The following is a 21,399-nucleotide window of genomic DNA, read 5'->3' on the forward strand; positions in this document are numbered from 1 at the left end:
TATGGAGGTCAGGAGAACTCCAATTAAGAGCCTTCCCCTGAAAATAATCAAGCATACACTACCATCTATTTTGGCAACCTCTTCCATGAGGTTCCTCAAGCTTAATGATTAGGAATAGTTTCTTTTTTTGGCAACTGCTAAATGATTAAGAATAAATTTTAATTAAAAAAATTAATGGGGTGTATTCAATTAGGATTTTAATAGATTGTTTTAAAGCTTAAAAGTCCAATGGTATTCAATTAGGATTTTTAAGTAATGAATTAAAGTCTAGTGGTATTCAATTAGGAATCTTATGTAATGAATTAAAATATGGTGGTATTCAATTACTTACCAAGTTTGAGGTATTTCATTAAATGTTATATTGTATGAAACTTTTTAGTGGATGATATAAATACCTAACCCCATAAAAAAAAATAAAAAAATCTCAACCTCTCAGTCCTGATTCTCACGTTCTTTGATTTTCTGTTGGGAGAAGATGAACAGACACATCTGAGAAGGTTACTGATATCTTATCTTTTCGTGCTTTCTTGATAGAATCTCTTCTCATGGATGTCATGCTCGTTTATATGTTTTCATCAAAGTTTTGCGTACGTTTACTGAAATTACCTATAGGATGACTAAAAATGTCTAGAGGAGGGTGAATAGGCTAATTTAAAATTATAATCAATTAACAAAAAATAAACTTTGGTGACAGGATTGATATGGCTTATCAACCCTGAAACGTGCTAAACATAAAATAAAAGAACACGTAGAAAATTATTTTACATAGTAAAACCCCACATCTAGGGAAAATCCACGGGACTCCTCAGTCCAAAATAAATCCACTATAGAACGATGATTACAATAAGTACTCACACAATTATCCTAAACATATTCTAAATAACGTTTACCGACTTCTTTGTAACTCAACTTCTGTCACGGGATGATATTTCCACACTTTTTATGTTAAACGCAATACTGGTCACGATTGCTCCAAGCTCGCCGGAGAAAAACCTCCACCACAGTTTTGGTGCCCTCAATCGTATGAGTCACATAACATGCAAATGAATGCAATATGAATGATGAAAGTGTTTGATAAATCACCATGTAAACATGGAACACTTGATGACTTATCACAACTATATACACATAAGCTTTTCTAGAGAAATTTAGATGATCAATCAAAACATGTAAAAGCTGTACAAACAAGGAGATGCACACCTTTGCTTTATATGTTATCTTGCAAGACAAAATTCATAAAGCCAAGATATCAATATCTTGCCTAATCAGATTTGATTCTATAAAAGTCCTATTCCATATCGTCATCTTATTCACTCTTCAAGATTAACTTCCAATCCACATCGGAGTCAATCATTCAAGCCTAACACGTGAGCACCACGTATTGGGTAAAGGGTAGGGGTAAACATTCAAGCTTAACATGTAAACACTACATATTGGGCAAGGGCAATCGACCCATTCTGATACCATGTTTAATTCAAAAAGCGGGCCAACGTCCCACTACTAACAACATTGATATTGTCCTCAACTTAACCACCTACAAAGTCCAGTAGGTGCTGGGTTTTATCACAAAAGTCATCGATATTATTAGTAGTAGAACCATTCATTATATTTTGTATTTTATTTAGTCAAGTTTCTGATATAAGACTCATATTCTTCAACGTAATAATGGGATGCATTATGCGAGGGCAATCTCACTGAAGGGTCAGGTACTCCTTGCCTATAAATAGGTAATGGTTTGTGTGCATTGTACAAGCCCGAGTAATAAAGAAGAGTGCGGATGAGATAAAGCGAGAGAGAAATTCTGAGAGAGTTTTCTTACCATTGTAGTGTATCAAGGATAAATGGCAAGAGGATTTAATTGTATTGCTCCAAAAACCATCATGAACCTTATTATGCTCATTTTGGTTCTCTGCTTATGCACCAAATCAGTCGAAGTTGAAGCACGAGCTTCGCGTTTGCCTGCTGCAGAAGGTAACTTACTAATCTTCTTGTTTAAGTTTGTATATATTGGTAATACTAATATCCATGCATTCACTCAAGCCTCACTTCAATGAAGTTTTAGCGGCATTATGCCACAGTTTTTATTTTTTTCACTAAAAAATTGTAATTTTGGACTGAAGGAATCAAACCAAACCACAATTAGTTTCGTGTGGTTTGTTTTGACCTTTTTGAAACCCTCTAAACTCAATCAAACCAACCTCTTTTTTATATTTTACTAACCCATTTGAATTTGATGCTCTCTCTCTCTCTCTCTCTCTCTCTCTCTCTCTAAGAATTTCTTTATATTCAAAGGATGTTTTCTTCCTTTACTAACACGTTTCATCTCATCCATTGATATCAAGCTTACAAAAATTAAAATACATAACCCATTTGAATTTGATGCTCTCTCTCTCACACACACACACACACACACACACACTAAGAATTTCTTCATATTCAAAGGTTGTTTTCTCAACTATTGTTCAATTTACAACATGAAACTCTCGTTATAACGTGTTCAATTATTTTGAATAAAGGAACTAAGGAATAAGTAAAAGAATGAATATGTGCATGAGATCAACTACTACCATTCAATCAATCTAGTTTCTTTTTAGGTATTGGATTGTATTTTTAATGTGAAATTCATACAAGTTTTATTCTTATATGTTAGTAAATGCAACAGAATTAGGGAATAATTCAAATACTCATATGTTAATAGTAATCACTAGGAAAGTTAGGGGGCGTTTAGTATCCTATTTAAATAGGAAACTCAAAAAGTTTGATTTTTCTTAAAAACAAAGAGTTCTTAAATCTATTTTTAAGATTCAAAAACTTGTTTGGTATGCAACTTGAAAACTGTTTTCAAATCTTAAAATTTTGTGGGTTGTTAGAAAAAAATTGAAAAAACAGATATTTTTTGTTTTTAATAATTGGGGTGTCTTTTAGTTGTTCTTAAGTTTGAGTTTTTAAAAATATAGCTACCAAATAGGTTTTTTTTTTTTTGTTTTGGACTCAAATTTTGTTTTTGAGTTTAAAAAGTCGGTTTCAAGTTGAATATCAAACAGGCCCTCAGATTTTATAGTATTTTTTTTTTAATCACAAAACGTCTCTGAGGTTCACGAAACTATCAAATTGTGTCCTTTTTTTTTTTGTGGTTATTCGTGGTTCTCAAGGTTAATATGTGTGCTCACAAATAGTCATTCTATCCAAAACTCTGTTGCTTTGTTGATGTGGCATATATGTGGAGCCCACATATCCAATAGTGGTATATGTATTTAAAATACAATATATATTTGTTAAAAATAATTTAAATTTTAAAATACAACTTTTCTTTTGGTTTTTTCATTTTTATGAATTTTAAATTTTAAATTATTTAAAAAATTATAGATATTGTATTTTAAATACATGCAGCACTATATTATTAGATATGTGGATTCCACATATATGCCACATCAGTAAACTAACGAAGTTTTTAATGGAACCTGAAGATATGGACTATTTGTGAGCACACATATTAACTTTAAGGATCATGAATGAAAAAAAAAAAAAAAAAAAGAGAACTCAATCTGATAATTTTGTGAACCTGAAAGACATTTTGTGATATCGAATTTAATTGTCAAATTTCACGTACCCAAAAAAGATTCGAAAAACTTTTCATGGGTCCCGACAAAAAAAATCCTGAATAATCGAAAGGTCCACGTTAACAAATTTCACGTACCAAAAAAAGATTTAAACTTTTCATGGGTCCAGTCAAAAGTCATTGGCTTCATAAGGCTCAGAGGGACCCATTCATTAACAACAGAGACTGAGACTGAGACTGAGACTGAGATTGAGCCAAGAAAGAATAAGGATAATACAGATATCAGGGATTGATATGGCAAGATTTCATTTCGATGTTTCAAAAGCCACACTGGACCTTGTCATTTTGGTAGCCATGTTGGTCCTCTGCTTCTGCATATCCAGAGTCAAAGTTGAAGCACTCTCTTCTTCTGAATGTTTTTTCAAGTTGGTAAAAAAAGAACGAACTTGTTTTCATCCTAAATTTATATTGATTTAAAAGCATAATGGTTACAACTTTATAATCGAAAACGAAATGAAAGAAGCTAAAGAGTTGGACCTGAATTTTCTTTCATCATTACAACTGGAAATGGATATGAAATTCAATGATTGAGAGAGACACAGAGCATGATCTGTATCTTCTGGAGAGGTTTACTATATTAGAATGGTGGGTGGCAGAAGGCCCAAGCCCAGTCACGCTACTTTTCTTTAAAAATGAAAAATGAACCTGGTCACTTTTTTGGGACTAGCCCAAGTTGGCCCAGTATCAGGCCTACGCACTCATAATTGAAGGCCTATATCCAATATAACCTCCTAGTTGGTATTACCATATGTCACAAATTGTTTGGATAATCCTGGGTTAATTAAACAAACAGGATATAATCAATGTTATTTGAGTTGATTATGGTGGAAAATATTCAATTATATAATTATGGGTTTGATTTGCATGCGCAGAGGAAGCACTAGAAGAAATAGCAAAACAAGTGGGGAAAACGGACTGGAACTTCAACATAAACCCATGCAACAATTACACAAACTGGGATACCCCAAAATCTCCTGCCAACCCTCTCTACAACAACACCCTCGAATGCAACTGCTCCTATCCCGACGGCGACGGGTTTTGCCACGTTGTCAGCATGTACGTCACTCAAAGCTTACTTATTTATACATTTTCTGTTCATTTATCTATGAATTTAATTTCCCTTTTCTTGTTCATTATACACCTTAATCTAATTTGGCACAGTTGTGGGTTACGTCAGTTGGCCAAGGTAGTGAGCCCATCCTTTTTGCACTTAAGTTCGAATCCCCCTTTCACGTACATTAGAGTAATTTAGGGGTGGAACATTGTGTTTGCAGAATAGTCCACTCAACTATAACATGCTAGAGATTTGACTTGATTTTTCTTTTTTGTTCTTTGGGTGAATTACATTTGAAGTTTATGAGCGCTGAACATTTTTGTTATACAGTTTTCTTAAAGGGCAAGATCTTGCTGGTGTACTTCCACCATCTGTTGCAAAGTTGCCCTACATAACACAAGTGTAAGGGGAACCTTTCTCAGTTTATAATCTGCAAAGCTTAATAATAGTATAATTTTATTTTAATTTTATCTTTTTTACAGTGATTTCACCAGGAACTACCTCAGTGGTACTATACCGCCTGAATGGGCTTCTACAAAGTTGGAACTTCTGTAAAATGACTTCTGACCTTCAAGTTCAAGGTTAGCCAATTCTAATTGCTTTTATTAATTTTACTAAGAAAATGAGGAAACTGCATGCAGGTCCGTGAATGTGAACAACTTATCAGGACAAATCCCTCGCTACTTGGGGAACATTACCACTCTAATCTATCTGTATGCTCTGCCTCTATCTCTCTTGACCACTCTTTTTTATTTGTCAAATCAACTTCAAGTTTCATTTCGGTTAGCTTGCTGTGACGAAGAATTTAATTCCAGGAACTTAGAGACTAACCTGTTTTCTGGAACTGTTCCTCCTGAGCTTGGGAATTTGGTTAACTTGGAAATTTTGTAAGCTCCCTTTTTCTTTTGCATCCACAGTTTCTTTTTAATATTAATGGTAAAGCAAGTTGCAGTGGATAAGTTATTAAGATTGGCCTTGGTATCTGCAGCATTCTCAGTGCAAACAATCTCACAGGAGAATTGCCAGTGGCTTTCACTAATCTGATTAAATTAAGAGAATTGTAAGTGTTTGTACACTTAACATTGTTTTTCATGTTTGGTAATCTTCAGCTTTATGTTTTTCAATCGTTCCTTTCATGCAGTAGGATTAGCAGTAACAACTTCACGGGAAAAATACCTGATTATTTGGAAAATTTTAAACAACTTGAGAAATTGTAAGTGCCTTTTCCAATAACATATTCTAACAACCCTTCTTGTGTAATCTTGATTGATTTTGAATTTTGTTGTTAACAGAGAGATCCAAGCTAGTGGTCTCAGTGGGCCCATTCCGTCTAGCATTTCTGTCTTGAGAAATTTAACAGAACTGTGAGTTCTGCGTTGCATTAACACTAAAGAACCTTAATCCTAATTTGAAAATTTTATGATAACTTCATACCACAGTGACTTGTTTTTCTTACAATGATTCATGGTGAAATTCAATGCAGAAGGTTCAGTGACTTAAATGGAGGGGGTTCAAAATTTCCGAACTTGAGTAATATGATGGGCATGAAAGACTTGTACGTCTTGAAACTGTTCTACATTTTCATGTTGTAATGTAAGACTCTTAGCTGAGTCAGGCTAATAATACGAAGTTATGTTGCAGAATGCTGAGGAGCTGCAATTTATATGGACCTATCCCTGCATATTTATCACAAATGCAAAAATGGAACAAAATGTAACACTGTTATTCTTTGTTTTTCATCTTGTTCAAATGCACAGCACAAGTTGATTAATGATAGTTTTTTCGTTCATTTAAGCTTCCAAGTAATGGAACTTTGGGATCTTATGAGTTATGACAATCTTTTTAGTTGATTTCTTGCAGAGATCTCAGCTTCAACAAATTGGAAGGAAATATTAATACCTCTGACTACGAAAATCTGAAAAACGCGAAGTACTTGTAAGAACTGTGAATTTCATGAAGGCCACTAGCAGACATCATAATGCATGGCGGGGCGGCCTCCCCTGCCTATATGATATTTACATATATTAAATTACAACTCTATATTATATTTACATATATTTTACATAATGTCATTATGCATTTGATAGGTATCTAACAAGCAACTGGCTCACCGGCTCTGTTCCAGACTGGGTGCAGGGCAGAGATAGTAGCTAGTATGTTTTCCATCCTATACAGAATTTCTTGAGTTTTATTTTCTTATTGAAGCCTGCGGAAATATATACTTTTACATTAGCGTAACATTTACGCAGAGAATATAGTTAGAGGTCCTAGGCAGTCACATACAATCTATCTTAACTGTTTGAAACATTTAAAATTTTAAATGATCAACTTTTAGGATTTTCTGTTGTGGAATTGATCCTTTAACCATATTTACAATTTTTATTGATACTCCAAAATGCAACTTTTCTGGTGGAGCTGTTCGGACTTACAATTTTATTGTATTGTATGCAGCCCGACAGATATTTCTTACAATAATTTTTCTGAGAGCTCTGAGCCAACTACTTGCCGAGAAACCCTGTAGGAACATATTTCTAGTTAGTGATTATTTAGCACACTTTGGTGTCTTCATTCACCTATAATAATGCTTTTTTCTTTGAAATATTTATCAGAAACCTGTTTAAAAGCTTTTCTGCACAAAGAAACTTGTAAGCTTCTAAACTTTTAATCTTCATTGGTGAAGCCATTTTTTCCCTTTCCACATATTCTGGACTTTAAATTTGCATCAGCTGATTGTGTACCACACTAATGTAGATCATTTGGAGAGTGCTGGAGGAACCTTCAATGTCCAGAAGAAGGTAACAATACAATACAACTGGGCTTTGCTTTTTTAATTATTTAATATTTTAAAGTTCTTTTAAAAGAATTAGTTCATAATTTAAAGTTCATGTGACAATCACAGAAATTGGTTTACAATCAATCCAATAATTTCTAATTTGTTTTTTATGTAGTCAAATATTTGACTTCATCTGATTAGAATTTTTATGATGTCATTTCTCTGTTGCTTGCTACTGAACAGATCAGTACGCGTTGCATATAAATTGTGGTGGAAAACAAACCAGCATTAAAGGAGTCACCTTTGAAGATGATCAAGACCTAGGAGGTGCAGCAAAATTCGTTCCTCTGAAAACTATCTGGGGAACCAGTAGCACTGGAAATTTCTGGGATACTAACTCCACTGCTAAAAACTACATTGCAAATAATATATCTATACTTAGAATGAACAACTCTGAGTTGTACACAAATGCACGCATCAGTCCTCTTTCTCTCACGTATTATGCACGCTGCTTTCGAAATGGCAATTATACCGTGAAACTTCACTTCTCGGAGATAACAATCAGAGGGAATAGATCTTTTCGTAGTGTTGGAAGACGGATATTTGATATTTATATTCAGGTAGTCAAGCATACTGTTTGTACAATACATGCAACAAAATATGATTTCTGATTGATAAGTTTGTTACAGGAGAAACTGGTGTGGAAGAATTTTGAAATTAAAAAGGAAGCACACGGTGTTGATAAAGAACTCATTCAGGAACATAAAGCAGTTGAGGTTAAGAATAAAACTTTAGAGATCCGATTTCATTGGTCTGGGAAAGGGACAACAGCTTCTCCAATGAGAGGAACATATGGTCCTCTTATATCTGCTATCTCTATAGAGCCTGGTATATTCTGAATTGGAAACATGAACTCTCTCTCATGGACACAATCTTAGATTTGTTTAAAAAATTTATTATATCCCAGCCCGGTATATTCTGAATTGGAAACATTAACTCTCTCTCATGGACACAATCTTAAGTTTGTTTAAAAAATTTATTATATCCCACTTGTTTGTTCTCGTTCCATACAGGAAATGTTCCAAAAATACAAGTATGTTAATTGCAATAGATTGGAAAATATATAGTAGATCAAGTACAGTGTACTACTGGAAGAAGTACCCAGATGGAAAGTTTGTTTACCTTAAATAACAAGAAACTGTGCAATTTATCTCTTTCTTTTCGATCTTTCTAGCTCAATTTGGTCTTTACAACATCCTACAATATACTGCCATGAATTGATATACCAGACTTATGACGGCATCTTGTATTCTCTGTTGCTGATCTTTTCTTTTCACTTTTTTACTTGCTAGAGTTCAAGAAAAGCAAGGTACCTATTATTGTGGGAGCTTCAGTTGGAGCTTCAGTCTTGTTCCTCATTTTCTTGATTTTCGGCATTCTTTGGTGGAAAGGCTGTCTGGATTGCAAGATATCTAGGGAAAAAGGTGCCACTAAGTTACTGTGAAAATTTCAAGTAGTACTTTGGTGTCATTCTTTCTAATGCCATGTAGCTAGAAACTACACCTGGAAACTAAGTTCAACGACATTACCAACATATTCTAACCTTGTTTTGTGGACAGCTCTGAGAGGACTGGATCTGCAAACTGGTTTTTTCACCTTCAAGCAAATTAAAGCCGCCACTAATAACTTTGATCCTATAAACAAAATCGGGGAAGGCGGTTTTGGATCTGTCTACAAGGTACCATATAACTAGTTCCTTACGTATAGTCCTATGTACTTATCATGCTTGAAAACTACTAAACTGTATTTATTTCAGGGTATATTATTGGATGGTACTATAATTGCAGTTAAGCAACTATCATCCAAATCAAAGCAAGGAAATCGGGAATTTGTGAATGAAATAGGCATGATTTCTGGTTTACAACATCCAAATCTTGTTAGATTGTATGGATGCTGTGTTGAATCAAACCAGTTACTGTTGGTATATGAATACATGGAAAACAACAGCCTTGCACGTGCTTTGTTCGGTAAGCTTATCAAGTCCAGTGACAAAAAACTGAAATGGTGTACTAAGAAAAACAAAAATGAGATCATTGATTGGGAATCCATGTTTGTTGTAGTTCCGGAGGAAAGTCCTTTAAAATTAGACTGGCCTACAAGGCAGAAAATATGCATAGGCATAGCAAGAGGTCTGGCTTTTTTGCATGAGGAATCAGCACTGAAGATTGTACATAGAGACATTAAAACTACAAATATATTACTAGACCGAGACCTTAACTCCAAGATCTCGGACTTCGGGTTGGCCAAGCTTGACGAAGAGGAGAACACCCACATTAGCACTAGAGTTGCTGGAACTATGTAAGCTAGCTATACTCTCTTTTTTTTGTTTTTTCCTCTGAACTGCATTTCAGAGCATAGTTTTGTTTATGAACTTTTCTCCACCCAGCTAAGGAAAATAATCGTTTTTTGTGTGCAGAGGATATATGGCGCCGGAATATGCACTATGGGGTTATTTGACCTACAAAGCAGATGTCTACAGCTTTGGTGTTGTTACATTGGAAATTGTTGCTGGAAAGAGCAACATGAAATATCGACCAAATGAGAACTTTGTATGCCTTGTGGATTGGGTAAGATGGATCTTCATTCAAATTCCTTCCAACTTGGTCATCCTTCTTTCCTTCTATGAGTTGCTTTTCCATTTTCAAATCTCTTCTCTGCTAAATTTCAGGCTCTTGTTTTACAACAAAAAGGGGAATTATTGGAGCTGGTGGATCCAAGGTTGGGGTCCGATGTGAGTGAGGAAGAGGCCATTAGGATGATTAAAGTTGCTCTCTTATGCATCAATGCAGCACCAGCGCTTAGGCCTACCATGTCTGCAGTAGTGAGTATGCTTGAAGGGCGGACGGCTGTTCATGAATTCGTCACGGATCCAAGTACTTACGGTGATGAACTGAGGCTAACAGCCTTGACAAACCAGTTTGATCACAATTCATCACAGAATCCAAGTCAAACTCAGAGCCTTGTTCCTTCATCATCAGATGCACCATGGATTGGTTCTTCTGCTACTACTACGTCTTCTGATCTCTATAAAATCAATCCCAGTACTAGTTCTTACTAATGTAAATGCTAGGCCTCAAGATTTTACGTTGGAAAAATAGCATATCCTAGAGTGGTTTATGAGCTCTTAAACATTATTTTCTTACAAGTCAGTTTTTAGAAGCAAGTTCTACCCATTGTTGAGAGTATTTGTCCCACATTGAAATGTTAAGGGACCTAGCCTAGGTTTATAAGGAGTTGGGCTAGTTCCCCCATTGCCAATTGGTTTTGGGGTGGAACATATGAATGTTGTACCATAGTTTTTCTCAAAATAATAAAATACGAAGAGCCTTAAAATACAGCCATACATGGCTGGAGATGGAAAAATTTAGCCATGCACTATTCTTTAAAAAAATTAATATTTTGGAGGGCTAACTGGAGATGGCCTAATATTTGTATTGGGATAGCAAGACGACTAGCTTGTCTCCATGAAGAATCTGTACTTAAAACGGTTCACCGAGACATCAAAGCTACTAATGTGCTGCTTGATCGGGACTTGAACCCCAAAATATCCGACTTTGGATTAGCAAAGCTTGATGAAGAGGAGAAGACGCACATGAGCACCCGAGTTGCCGGGACCATGTCAGTTTCCACTTTACATGTCCTTGTTTACACTGGCTTGTTGATATACTTGCAACAAAGTCTAGCTAAATTGGTGATATTTTTTTTTTTTGGGTTGAATAACAAGATTTTGGGATCTTGATTTGCAGAGGATACATGGCACCAGAATATGCATTATGGGGTCACCTGACGTACAAAGCAGATGTTTACAGTTTTCGAGTAGTGGCCTTGGAAATTCTTAGTGGGAAGAACAACAATAATTATATCCCAAGTGATGACTGGGTTTGCCTTTTAGATTGGGTACTCTTACCATTCGCTCTAGCTCTTTGATCCATTTTTACATCCATCTTGTCACATCTGGTTGTTCTCATTGTTACTAATTCAGTGAGAACTACATTAAACATTTGCAGGCTTGTCATTTGCAACAAACTGGAAACTTGTTGGAGCTAGTTGATGAGAAGTTAGGGTCTGAGTTTGACCAAAAAGAAGCAGAGATCATGGTTAAAGTGGCTCTGATTTGTACAAATGCTTCTGCATCACTTAGGCCTAGCATGTCCGAGGTGGTGAGCATGCTTGAAGGACGAACCCCTGTTCCTGACGTGATCCCAGAACCAAGTACCTACAGAGAAGATTTGAGGTTTAAGGCCATGAGAGACCTCCACCGGCAGAGGCAAGATCATAGTTTAAGTATCAGTCGAACACAGCATTCAACTACGGTCCACACTTTCGAGTCTACCTCTACGTCCGGCCTTGAATTCTCTGAAATCAATCCAGACTCAACACCCTCTTGACAGTTGTGGACATTCTGGTTCTATAGTAGCAAGTATGTTGTAGTTTGTAGTCTTCGGAAACGCATATGCAGATTAGCTGTGTCCATTTTTTCTTTTCTGTACATATTTTGTTCAATTTTCTATTAGCTTTATTCGTTCCATGTTTGTCTCTGCAAACATATCAATATTATTCAATTGAAGACTCAATTTAATTCGTTCACTCGTTTTCCCCACCAAAGACTGAATAATTTCTGCTGTAAATTTCTACAAATTAATAGAAACGTTGAAACTGTAACTGCAATATTTTGAAATTTTATTTCAGCCGCCGACAATATATTACATAAAGTAATAGACCAAGCTTCTTTTTTTTTTTTTTTTACTAACATTAAAACGTTGCGTCTGCTCTGGAAGAAATTATACAATAGTACGACTATACCACGTCATGCTGTGATACTTCCCCTCAAATAATGCCACTTGTTAATGGCTTATACCGTCACCATGAGCTGAACCAATTATAAAACACCATGTCACCATAGGTGGGCAGGATTACTCGACCCATCGACAAAACCCAAGGCAAGGCGACTCTCGAGCACCCAAAATACCGACCCGACCACCATAGCGTCGCAGGGCAAGAGGTGCATTAATGGTGTGCAGGCGTAACAGACCTTCTGTCAAGTCAATCACTCCGCTGATCTGACTGATAGCCTAGCGATGGAAAGGGATCAATTAATGCACTCCCCATCCCACGCCGCCTATCACTTCACCACCTAATACCTATCAAGAAGCATGGTGATATGAAACAGAGCATTCAATGCAACTCAAAGGAGGAGGAGGGAAGAGGGAAAATATCTCCGTGGGATACCTTTGTCTCTCATTCTCCCCCCTATAAATACCCCAGATTGAATCCCTATCCAGACCATATACTACTATACGTGGAGAATACCAAGTTTACAACACTTATCCAATTTAAAAAAGAAATGATTTGTTTTTTCACAGCTGGACTTTTACTTAATTTTCATATTTTGAAATAGAATTAGAAAAATAAAAATAAATTAAAAAGAACCATAGCCGCCACCCATCTCTTTTCCTCTTTTACTCTCTCTTCTTCCCCTTCTCTCTTCCTCTTTCAAACAATATCGTTATCTTCCATAATGCCCCTACACCTTTCTCTTATTTCTCTCAGACCTAGACCTTTCTTATATTGCCACTGGCCGATCCTGATTACCCAAGCATGAACTATTTTTAATTATCAAGACTACTTCCCAACTACTTCATTAATAGGAACTGACCTGAGGATGAGACATTGAATATTCAAGGGTGATGTGGATCAGCAAGCGAGGTTGAAGACTTTTACATCAAGCATTAATGCCAATATCGACTTTTAAAAAAGGCTTTTATCACAAAACATCCCGAGGTTTGTGAAATTATCAGATTGCGTCATTTATTTTTATTTTTTTGTCATTTATGGTCCTTGAAGTTAATAAGTGTCCTCACAAATAGTCTTTGCTGTCAGTTCCGTTAAAAAGTATGTTAAGTTGATGATGTGGCACATACGTAGGTCTCACATATCCAATAATATGACGTCATGTGGATTAAATAAAAAATACATTTTAAAAAATAATTTCAAATTATAAACCATTTTAAAAAACTTAAAAAAATTAGAAACCCCAAAAAAAAAAAAAAAATCACCACCTCCTCCATTGCACCAAACCCCCACATCCTTCGTCCAAAAAACAAAAACCCCCATATCCAGCCTCCTCCATATCCCAACCTGCTATCCCAAATCAACACCCACAACAGCCAACCCAAACCTTGATATGCCAGGAACCTCACCCACTGCCCGTCTAATCTCCACCACCAAAGACCAAAATTGGATGGTGGTTAGTAAAGGCCAAATGAGTGGGTTGGGTGGGCTTAGTGGTTGTCTGGGTTTGCTTGGAGGGGAGGGGGGTGGAGTTTAGGTTGGTTGCTGTCAAATAAAGAGAGCATGGAAGAGAGACAAAAAGGGAGAGAAAAGGAGGAGGGCGGGGCAGTGGTGCGGAGGGTGGGTGAAGATAGGTGCGGCTGTAGGAGGTGTGTGTGAGAGAGAGAGAGAGAGAGAGAGGAGATGTGGGTGGGAGCGAGGAGAAAAATGGGGGAAGGAAGAATGGTGGGGGTTGGGGTTTAGTGCGATGCAGAAGATGATGGTGATTTTGTGTTTTTTGTTTTTATTATGTTTTCTTTTCTTTTAAGTTTTTTTAAATTTTTTATAAGTTTCAAATGTTTATTTTATTTAATCCAGGTGGCGTCATATTATTGGATATGTGGGACTCATATATGTGTCACATCATCAACTTAAAGACTTTTTAACTAATCAATGGCGAGGACTATTTGTGAATACACTTATTAACCTTAAGGACATAAATGACAAAAAAACATAAAGGACGCAATCGATAGTTTTGCAAACTTTAGAGATGTTTTGTGATAATAAGCCTTTAATAAAAGAGGAAATGTCCCTTTTTAACTTAGACTTTTTTAAAATTAAAAAAAAGAGGACATTTCCCCTTTTTTTTTAAACAAATATTTTCTTTAAAAAAAGTATTTGACGTTAAAAAAAAATTAATAAGATGGTGAGATAGTTGTCAAATTTTTTTGGATAAATTGAATACATTTAATAAGGGTAAACTTGGAAAGCAAAAATTAGCTTGTACAATATATTAATGACATTGTTTTAAGTGTAATGAGAATGACAAATGTCAAGCAAAAGGTGGAGAAGATCCAAAAGAGAATGTTAGAGAGAAAGTTGCTAGCATTTCTCTATAAATAAGTAAAGGTTTGTGTGCATTGTACAAGCCTGAGTAAGAAAGAAGAGTAGTGATGAGATAAAGAGAAAGAGAGAGAAATTCCAAGAGAGTTTTCTTACCACTATAGTGCAACAAGGATAAATGGCAAGAGGAATTAATTGTACTGCTCCAAAAACCATCATGAATCTTATTATGCTTATTTCGGTTCTCTGCTTATGCACCAAATCATCGAAGTTGAAGCACAAGCTTCGTCACTGCAGAAGGTAACTTACTCCTCGTTTAAGTTTGTATATATTGGTAATACTAATATCCATGCCTCACTTCAATCAAGTTTTAGCGGCAGTATGCCACTGTTTTTATTTTTCACTAAAAATTGTAATTTTGGACAGAAGGAATCAAACCAAACCACAATTGGTTTCGTGTGGTTTGTTTTGACCTTTTTGAAACCCTCTAAACTAAGGCCCAGTTTGGGATTGCTGTCATTTTTAAAAAGTTGCTTCACTGTGCTTTGAAAATAATTAGTAAAGTAAAGCGACTCTGTGTTTGGTAAACAATATTTTTAAAGTGCTGTTAGTACAAAAAGCAGTGTCAAAACCGTTTGGTAAGTTTTAATATAAAATTGTTGTAACTGTGAATAATGACTAAAATCGACATGATGTTAAAAGTGTTATGTACTAATCATGTGGTAGTAGTGGTTGTGATGGAGTGGAGGTGGTGGTGGTAGGGATGGCGCTTGTGGAGGTGGTGGTAGTGACAGCATGGTGGTGGAGGTGGCAGCATGGTGGTGGTGGTGGTGGTGTTGGTTGTGGAGGTGGTGGTTGTGGTGGTGGTGGTGATGGTGGTGGTGGAGGTGGAGATGGAGATGGAGTTGGTTGTGGTGGTTGTGGTGGTGGTGGTGGTGGTGGAGTTGGTGGTGGTGGAGGAGGTGGTGGTGGAGGAGGTGGTGGTGGTGGTGGAGGTGAAGGTGGAGTTGGTGGTGGTGGTGGTGGTGGTGGTGGTGGAGTTGATGGTGTGGAGCTGATGGTGGTGGAGGAGGTGGTAGTGGTGGTGGTGGCAGTGGCGATGGTGGTGGTTGTGGAGGTAGTGAATGTGGTAGTGTAAGTGGTGGAGTTGGATGTGGAAGTGGAGGTGGTTATTTTTTAAAATGAATGATGGTATTTTGGGAATTAAAAAAATTCATTAAAGATTCATCTCTGCTTCTTTTGAAAGCAGCTTTGAAAAGCAACCCATAGCCGCTTTTAAAAGCTGCTGTCAAAAGGCCACGCTTTTAAAATAATCGAGATATTTTATTTTTACCAAACACCTAAAATTGCTTAACTTTAAAGTGAAGCAGGTTTTTGGCGAAAAAAAGCAATCCCAAACGGGGCCTAAATCAAACCAACCTCTCTTTTTTTAATTTTAATTTTATCATTATTATTATTATTATTATTATCTACACTAAGTATTGTTCCTTATCATCCTTTACTAACACGTTTCATCTCATCCATTAATATCAATTGTTACAAAAATTAAAATACATAACCCATTTGAATTTGATGCTCTCTCTCTCTCTCTCTCTCTCTCTCTCTCTAAGAATTTCTTCATATTCAAAGGTTGTTTTCTTCCTTTACTAACACGTTTCATCTCATCCATTGATATCAACCGTTACAATAATTAAAATACATAACCCATTTGAATTTGATGCTATCTCTCTCTCACACACACTAAGAATTTCTTCATATTCAAAGGTTGTTTTCTTCCTTTACTAACACGTTTCATCTCATCCATTGATATCAACCATTACAAAAATTAAAATACATAACCCATTTGAGTTTGATGATATATATATATATATATATCTCTCTCTATCTCTCTCAAAACTAAGAATTTCTTCATATTCAAAGGTTGTTTTCTCAACTATTGTTCAATTTACAACATGAAACTCTCTTTATAACGTGTTCAATTATTTCGAATAAAGGAACTAAGGAATAAGTAAAAGAATGAATATGCATGAAATCAACTACTACCATTCAATCAATCTAGTTTCTTTTTAGGTATTGGATTGTTTCTTTTAATGTGAAATTCCTTCAAGTTTTATTCTTGTATGTTAGTAAATGCAACAGAATTAGGGAATAATTCAAATACTCATATGTTAATAGTAATCACTAGGAAAGTCAGATTTTAGAATAGGTTTTTTTATTTATTTATCACAAAACGTCTTTAAGGTTCACGAAACTATCAAATTGTGTCCTCGTTTTTTTTTTTTTTGTTATTCGTGGTTCTCAAGGTTAATATGTGTGCTCACAAATAGTCACTCTGTCAAAAACTTTGTTGGTTTGTTGATATGGCATATATGTGGAGCCCACATATCCAATAATATAGTGCCATATGGATTTAAAATACAATATATATTTGTTAAAAATAATTTAAATTTTAAAATACAACTTTTCTTTTGGTCTTTTCATTTTTTTATTTTTATGAATTTTAAATTTTAAATGATTAAATATACATATATATTGTATTTTAAATACGCATAGCACTGTATTATTAGATACGTGGACTCCACATATATGCCACATCAGCAAACTAATAGAGATTTTGATGGAACCTGATGGCATGGGCTATTTGTGAGCATACATATTAAACTTGAGAACCACGAATGAAAAAAAAAAAAAAAAACTCAATTTGATAGTTTTGTGAACCTCGAGACATTTTGTGTTATAAAACCTTTTAGAATAATCAACGGGTCCACGTTGTCAAATTTCACTTACCCAAAAAAGATTCGAAACTTTTCATGGGCCCCGAAAAAAACCTTGTAGAATAATCAAAGGGTCCACATTGTCAAATTTCACGTACCAAAAAAAGATTTGAAACTTTTCATGGGCCCCAAAAAAAAAAAATCCTAAAAAAGGAATAACAACAAAAACACACCCATCAAAAGTCATTGGCTCATAAGGCTCAGAGGGACCCTTCATTAACAATAGAGACCGAGACTGAGATTGAGCCAAGAAAGAATAAGGATAATACAGATATCAGGGAATTGATATATTACATTGGGGATTGATATGGCAAGATTTCATTATGTTTCAAAAGCCACCATGGACCTTGTCATTTTGGTAGCCATGTTGGTCCTCTGCTTCTGCATATCCACAGTCAAAGTTGAAGCACAATCTCTTCTTCTTCTTCTGAATGTTTTTTCAAGTTGGTATTGCTGATACTCAAAATCTATGCACTAAAGCCTCATTTTTTGTTTTTGTTTGAAAAAAAATGAAGCCTGGGGTATTTTTTTGAGTTGTGTTGAACAGAAGAGAACAGATGCTCAATGCAAAAGTTGGTCTTTTTGATTGAGAGTTGGTAGAAGATTTTAGCCTTTCTAGTGTTATAGTGTTAGAGCACTCCCAGTTCAATGTTTGTCAGCATAAACAAAAATTAGAACCCATATAATTTTACATGTTGGTTAGATTAGATATAAACTTACAAAAAAGATTTAAAAAAAGAAAGAACTTGTTTTCATCCTAAATTTATATTGATCTAAAAGCATAAAGGGTACAACTTTATAATCGAAAACGAAATGAAAGAAGCTAAAGAGTTGGACCTGAATTTTCTTTCATCATTACAAGTGGAAATGGATATGAAATTCAATGATTGAGAGAGATACAGAGCATGATCTGTATCTTCTAGAGAGGTTCACTAGGTTAGAATTAGGGGTGGGCTCGGTTTGGGTTGGTTCGGTATTGGGCTCAACCCGAACACCGAACCGTAGGCCTCGATTTGGCTATTTTGAAAACCGAAACCAAACCATAATTGATGAAAACCGACCATTTCGCTTAACCGGACTTGGTGGTTTGGTTTGGTTCGGTTTTGATTTTTGGCTTTCAGAGAGAGAGAGAGAGAGAGAGAGAGAGAGATAAAAGCGATGGACAGGAGAAGAAGAAAAAAAAGGAGGGAGAGATGGAGAAGAAGAAGAGAAAAAGAAAAGAGAGAGGAGGAGAATAAGAAGAATGAAAAAAGAAGAAGATGGAGACGGGGAGAGGTAGTGAAGATAGACGTAAGAAGAAAGAGAAAAAAAAAATAGAGAGAGAGAGGGACTGTTGAAGACAAGACAAACGGAGAGATTGAAACTATGTATTATATATATATATATATGTATATATTTTCTTAAGGTTTTTTAGGTTTTAGACATAAAATTTTTTTCACTTTTGGAAAAAGCCAAAGCTTTTTCAAAAAGACAAAAAAACCGCTCAACTTTCAAATCAAAGACATGCAAATGTATTGGATTCCTTAGGAAATCTAAAAATAAATAAGGGCATTTTTGTCCATTTTTGCTTCTTTTAAAATTTTTCTCTCTCCTTTTGCTTTTTCCAAAATGTCCCTTCTTATAATAATATTATATATAATATATTTTTTTAATATCTTCAGTTTGGTTTGGTTAAACCGTGGTTTTGAATATTGCAAATCGTACGCTAAATCATATTTTTCGGTTTGATTTGAGTTCAAACCGATGACCAAAAAAAGATTGAAAAAAAACCAAACCAACCCAAACCATCAGTTTGGTTTGGCGGTTTAATTGTACCGTTTGAATGCCAGTCCTAATTAGAATGGTGGGTGGCAGAAGGCCCAAGCCCACCACGCTACTTTTCTTTAAAAACGAAAAATAAACCTGGTCACTTTTTTGGCACCAGCCCAAGTTGGCCCAGTATCAGGCCTATGCACTCATAATATTTTTGATCAATCAGGCCTACCCACTCATAATTGAAGGCCTATATCCAATATTTCCTCATCTTTATTATAAATAAAAAAATCAATGTGTCACAAATTTAAATTAATATGACCTCCTAGTTGGTATTACCATATGTCACAAATTGTTTGGATATCATCTTTGATAATCCTGGGTTAATTAAACAAACAGGATCTAATCAATGCTATTTGAGTTGATTATGGTGGAAAATATTCAATTATATGATCATGGGTTTGATTTGCTTGCGCAGAGGAAGCACTAAAAGAAATAGCAAACCAACTGGGGAAAACGGACTGGAACTTCAACATAAACCCATGCTTCAATTACACAAACTGGGATACCCTAAACTCTACTGCCAACCCTATCTACAACAAGACCCTCGAATGCAACTGCTCCTATCCCGACGGGTTTTGCCACGTTGTCAGCATGTACGTCAACTCAAAGCTTACTTATTTATATGTTTTCTGTTGGTTTATCTATGAAATTAATTTTCCTTTTCTTGTTAACTATAAACCTTAATCTAATTTGGCACAGTTATCGATTACGCCAATTGGCCAACGTAGTGAGCCCATCCTTTTGCACTTAAGTTCGAATCCCCCTTTCATGTACATTAGAGTAATTTAGTGGTGGGACATTGTGTTTGCAGAATAGTCCACTCAACTATAGCATGCAAGAGATTTGATTTGATTTTTCTTTTTGTTCTTTGGGTGAATTACATTTGAGTTGTGTTGTGCATGCCTATCATTAAATCAGTGTATGTGCAATTGTGCATGTGGATTTTGAAGTTTATGAGCGCTGAACATTTTTGTTATACAGTTTTCTTAGAGGGCAAGATTTTGGTGGTGTACTTCCACCATCTATTGCAAAGTTGCCCTACATAACACAAGTGTAAGGGAAGTCTTTCTCAGTTAATAATCTGCAAAGCTTAATAATAGTATAATTTTATTTTAATTTTATCTTTTTTACAGTGATTTCTCCTTGAACTACCTCAGTGGTACTATACCGCCTGAATGGGCTTCTACAAAGTTGGAACTTCTGTAAAATGACTTCTGACCTTCAAGTTCAAGGTTAGCCAATTCTAATTGCTTTTATTAATTTTACTAAGAAAATGAGGAAACTGCATGCAGGTCCGTGAATGTGAACAACTTATCAGGACAAATCCCTCGCTACTTGGGGAACATTACCACTCTAATCAATCTGTATGCTCTGTCTCTATCTCTCTTGACCACTCTTTTTTATTTGTCAAATCAACTTTAAGTTTCATTTCGGTTTGCCTGCTGTGACGAAGAATTTAATTCCAGGAACTTGGAGATGAACCTGTTTTCTGGAACTGTTCCTCCTGAGCTTGGGAATTTGGTTAACTTGGAGATTTTGTAAGATCCCTTTTTCTTTTGCATCCACAGTTTCTTTTTAATATTAATGGTAAAACAAGTTGCAGTGGATAAGTTATTAAGACTGGCCTTGGTATCTGCAGCAATCTCAATGCAAACAATCTCACAGGAGAATTGCCAGTGACTTTCACTAATCTGACTAAATTAAGACAATTGTAAGTGTTTGTACTCTTAACATTGTTAAACATGTTTGGAAATCTTCAGCTTTATGTTTTTCAATCTTTCCCTTCATGCAGTAGGATTAGCAGTAACAACTTCGCGGGAAGAATACCTGATTATTTGGAAAATTTTAAGCAACTTGAGATGTTGTAAGTGTCTTCTCCAATAACATATTCTAACAACCCTTCTTGTGTAATCTTGATTGATTTTGAATTTTGTTGTTGACAGAGAGATCCGAGCTAGTGGTCTCAGTGGGCCCATTCCGTCTACCATTTCTGTCTTGAGTAATTTAAAAGCACTGTGAGTTCTGCATTGCATTATCACTAAAGAGCCTTAATCCTGATTTGAAAATTTTATGATAACTTCATACCACAGTGACTTGTTTTTCTTACAATGATTCATGGTGAAATTCAGTGACTTAAATGGAGGGGGTTCAAAATTTCCACCCTTGCGTAATATCATGGGCATGCAATACT

The 21,399-nt window shown here is 35.5% G+C and overlaps 3 protein-coding genes across 5 annotated transcripts; all 3 read left to right on the forward strand.

The window, feature by feature from the left end:
- Positions 1-1,686: 1,686 nt before the first annotated feature.
- On the forward strand, positions 1,687-10,869 carry LOC103343299 (putative leucine-rich repeat receptor-like serine/threonine-protein kinase At3g14840). Of its 3 annotated transcripts, XM_089047989.1 has the most exons (24): positions 1,691-1,971; positions 4,492-4,675; positions 5,004-5,075; positions 5,156-5,224; positions 5,315-5,386; positions 5,489-5,560; positions 5,662-5,733; positions 5,815-5,886; positions 5,966-6,037; positions 6,157-6,228; positions 6,315-6,386; positions 6,534-6,608; positions 6,761-6,826; positions 7,125-7,190; positions 7,283-7,318; positions 7,425-7,468; positions 7,690-8,066; positions 8,136-8,334; positions 8,799-8,930; positions 9,066-9,184; positions 9,263-9,473; positions 9,567-9,804; positions 9,923-10,073; positions 10,175-10,869. In XM_089047989.1, exons 1-24 carry the CDS (start codon positions 1,842-1,844, stop codon positions 10,562-10,564), a joined length of 3,063 nt encoding a protein of 1,020 aa, XP_088904115.1. In that variant the 5' UTR covers positions 1,691-1,841; the 3' UTR covers positions 10,565-10,869. The 3 variants fall into 3 exon arrangements, with proteins under 3 accessions (XP_088904114.1, XP_088904113.1, XP_088904115.1); XM_089047988.1 differs by having other exon boundaries at positions 1,687-1,971; positions 5,818-5,886; positions 9,263-9,804; XM_089047987.1 differs by having other exon boundaries at positions 1,688-1,971; positions 9,263-9,804.
- A 49-nt stretch (positions 10,870-10,918) lies between these two features.
- LOC148918471 (putative LRR receptor-like serine/threonine-protein kinase RFK1) lies at positions 10,919-12,088 on the forward strand. Its single transcript, XM_089048009.1, has 3 exons — positions 10,919-11,124; positions 11,253-11,403; positions 11,514-12,088. Exons 1-3 carry the CDS (start codon positions 11,099-11,101, stop codon positions 11,892-11,894), a joined length of 558 nt encoding a protein of 185 aa, XP_088904135.1. The 5' UTR covers positions 10,919-11,098; the 3' UTR covers positions 11,895-12,088.
- A 6,564-nt stretch (positions 12,089-18,652) lies between these two features.
- On the forward strand, positions 18,653-21,266 carry LOC148918472 (putative leucine-rich repeat receptor-like serine/threonine-protein kinase At3g14840). Its single transcript, XM_089048129.1, has 9 exons — positions 18,653-18,668; positions 19,624-19,801; positions 20,190-20,261; positions 20,342-20,410; positions 20,501-20,572; positions 20,675-20,746; positions 20,848-20,919; positions 21,001-21,072; positions 21,152-21,266. The coding sequence occupies exons 1-9, from the start codon at positions 18,653-18,655 to the stop codon at positions 21,225-21,227; spliced, it is 699 nt and encodes a 232-aa protein (XP_088904255.1). The 3' UTR covers positions 21,228-21,266.
- Positions 21,267-21,399: the final 133 nt, after the last annotated feature.

The sequence above is a fragment of the Prunus mume genome, linkage group LG3 (assembly GCF_029339155.1).
Source record: "Prunus mume cultivar Tortuosa linkage group LG3, ASM2933915v1, whole genome shotgun sequence".
Classification (NCBI taxonomy): Eukaryota; Viridiplantae; Streptophyta; class Magnoliopsida; order Rosales; family Rosaceae; genus Prunus; species Prunus mume.

Excerpts from the sequence above, each read along its gene's own strand:
- LOC103343299 (XM_089047987.1), top strand. The coding sequence starts at position 1,842 with ATGGCAAGAGGATTTAATTGTATTGCTCCAAAAACCATCATGAACCTT. Across the intron at positions 5,225-5,314 it reads TCTACAAAGTTGGAACTTCT|GTCCGTGAATGTGAACAACT; the intron begins GTAAAATGACTT and ends AACTGCATGCAG. Across the intron at positions 7,191-7,282 it reads ACTACTTGCCGAGAAACCCT|AAACCTGTTTAAAAGCTTTT; the intron begins GTAGGAACATAT and ends AATATTTATCAG.
- LOC148918471 (XM_089048009.1), top strand. The coding sequence starts at position 11,099 with ATGAGCACCCGAGTTGCCGGGACCAT. Across the intron at positions 11,125-11,252 it reads ACCCGAGTTGCCGGGACCAT|AGGATACATGGCACCAGAAT; the intron begins GTCAGTTTCCAC and ends CTTGATTTGCAG. Across the intron at positions 11,404-11,513 it reads GGGTTTGCCTTTTAGATTGG|GCTTGTCATTTGCAACAAAC; the intron begins GTACTCTTACCA and ends AAACATTTGCAG.
- LOC148918472 (XM_089048129.1), top strand. Across the intron at positions 20,747-20,847 it reads TTGGTTAACTTGGAGATTTT|CAATCTCAATGCAAACAATC; the intron begins GTAAGATCCCTT and ends TGGTATCTGCAG. Across the intron at positions 21,073-21,151 it reads TTTAAGCAACTTGAGATGTT|AGAGATCCGAGCTAGTGGTC; the intron begins GTAAGTGTCTTC and ends TGTTGTTGACAG.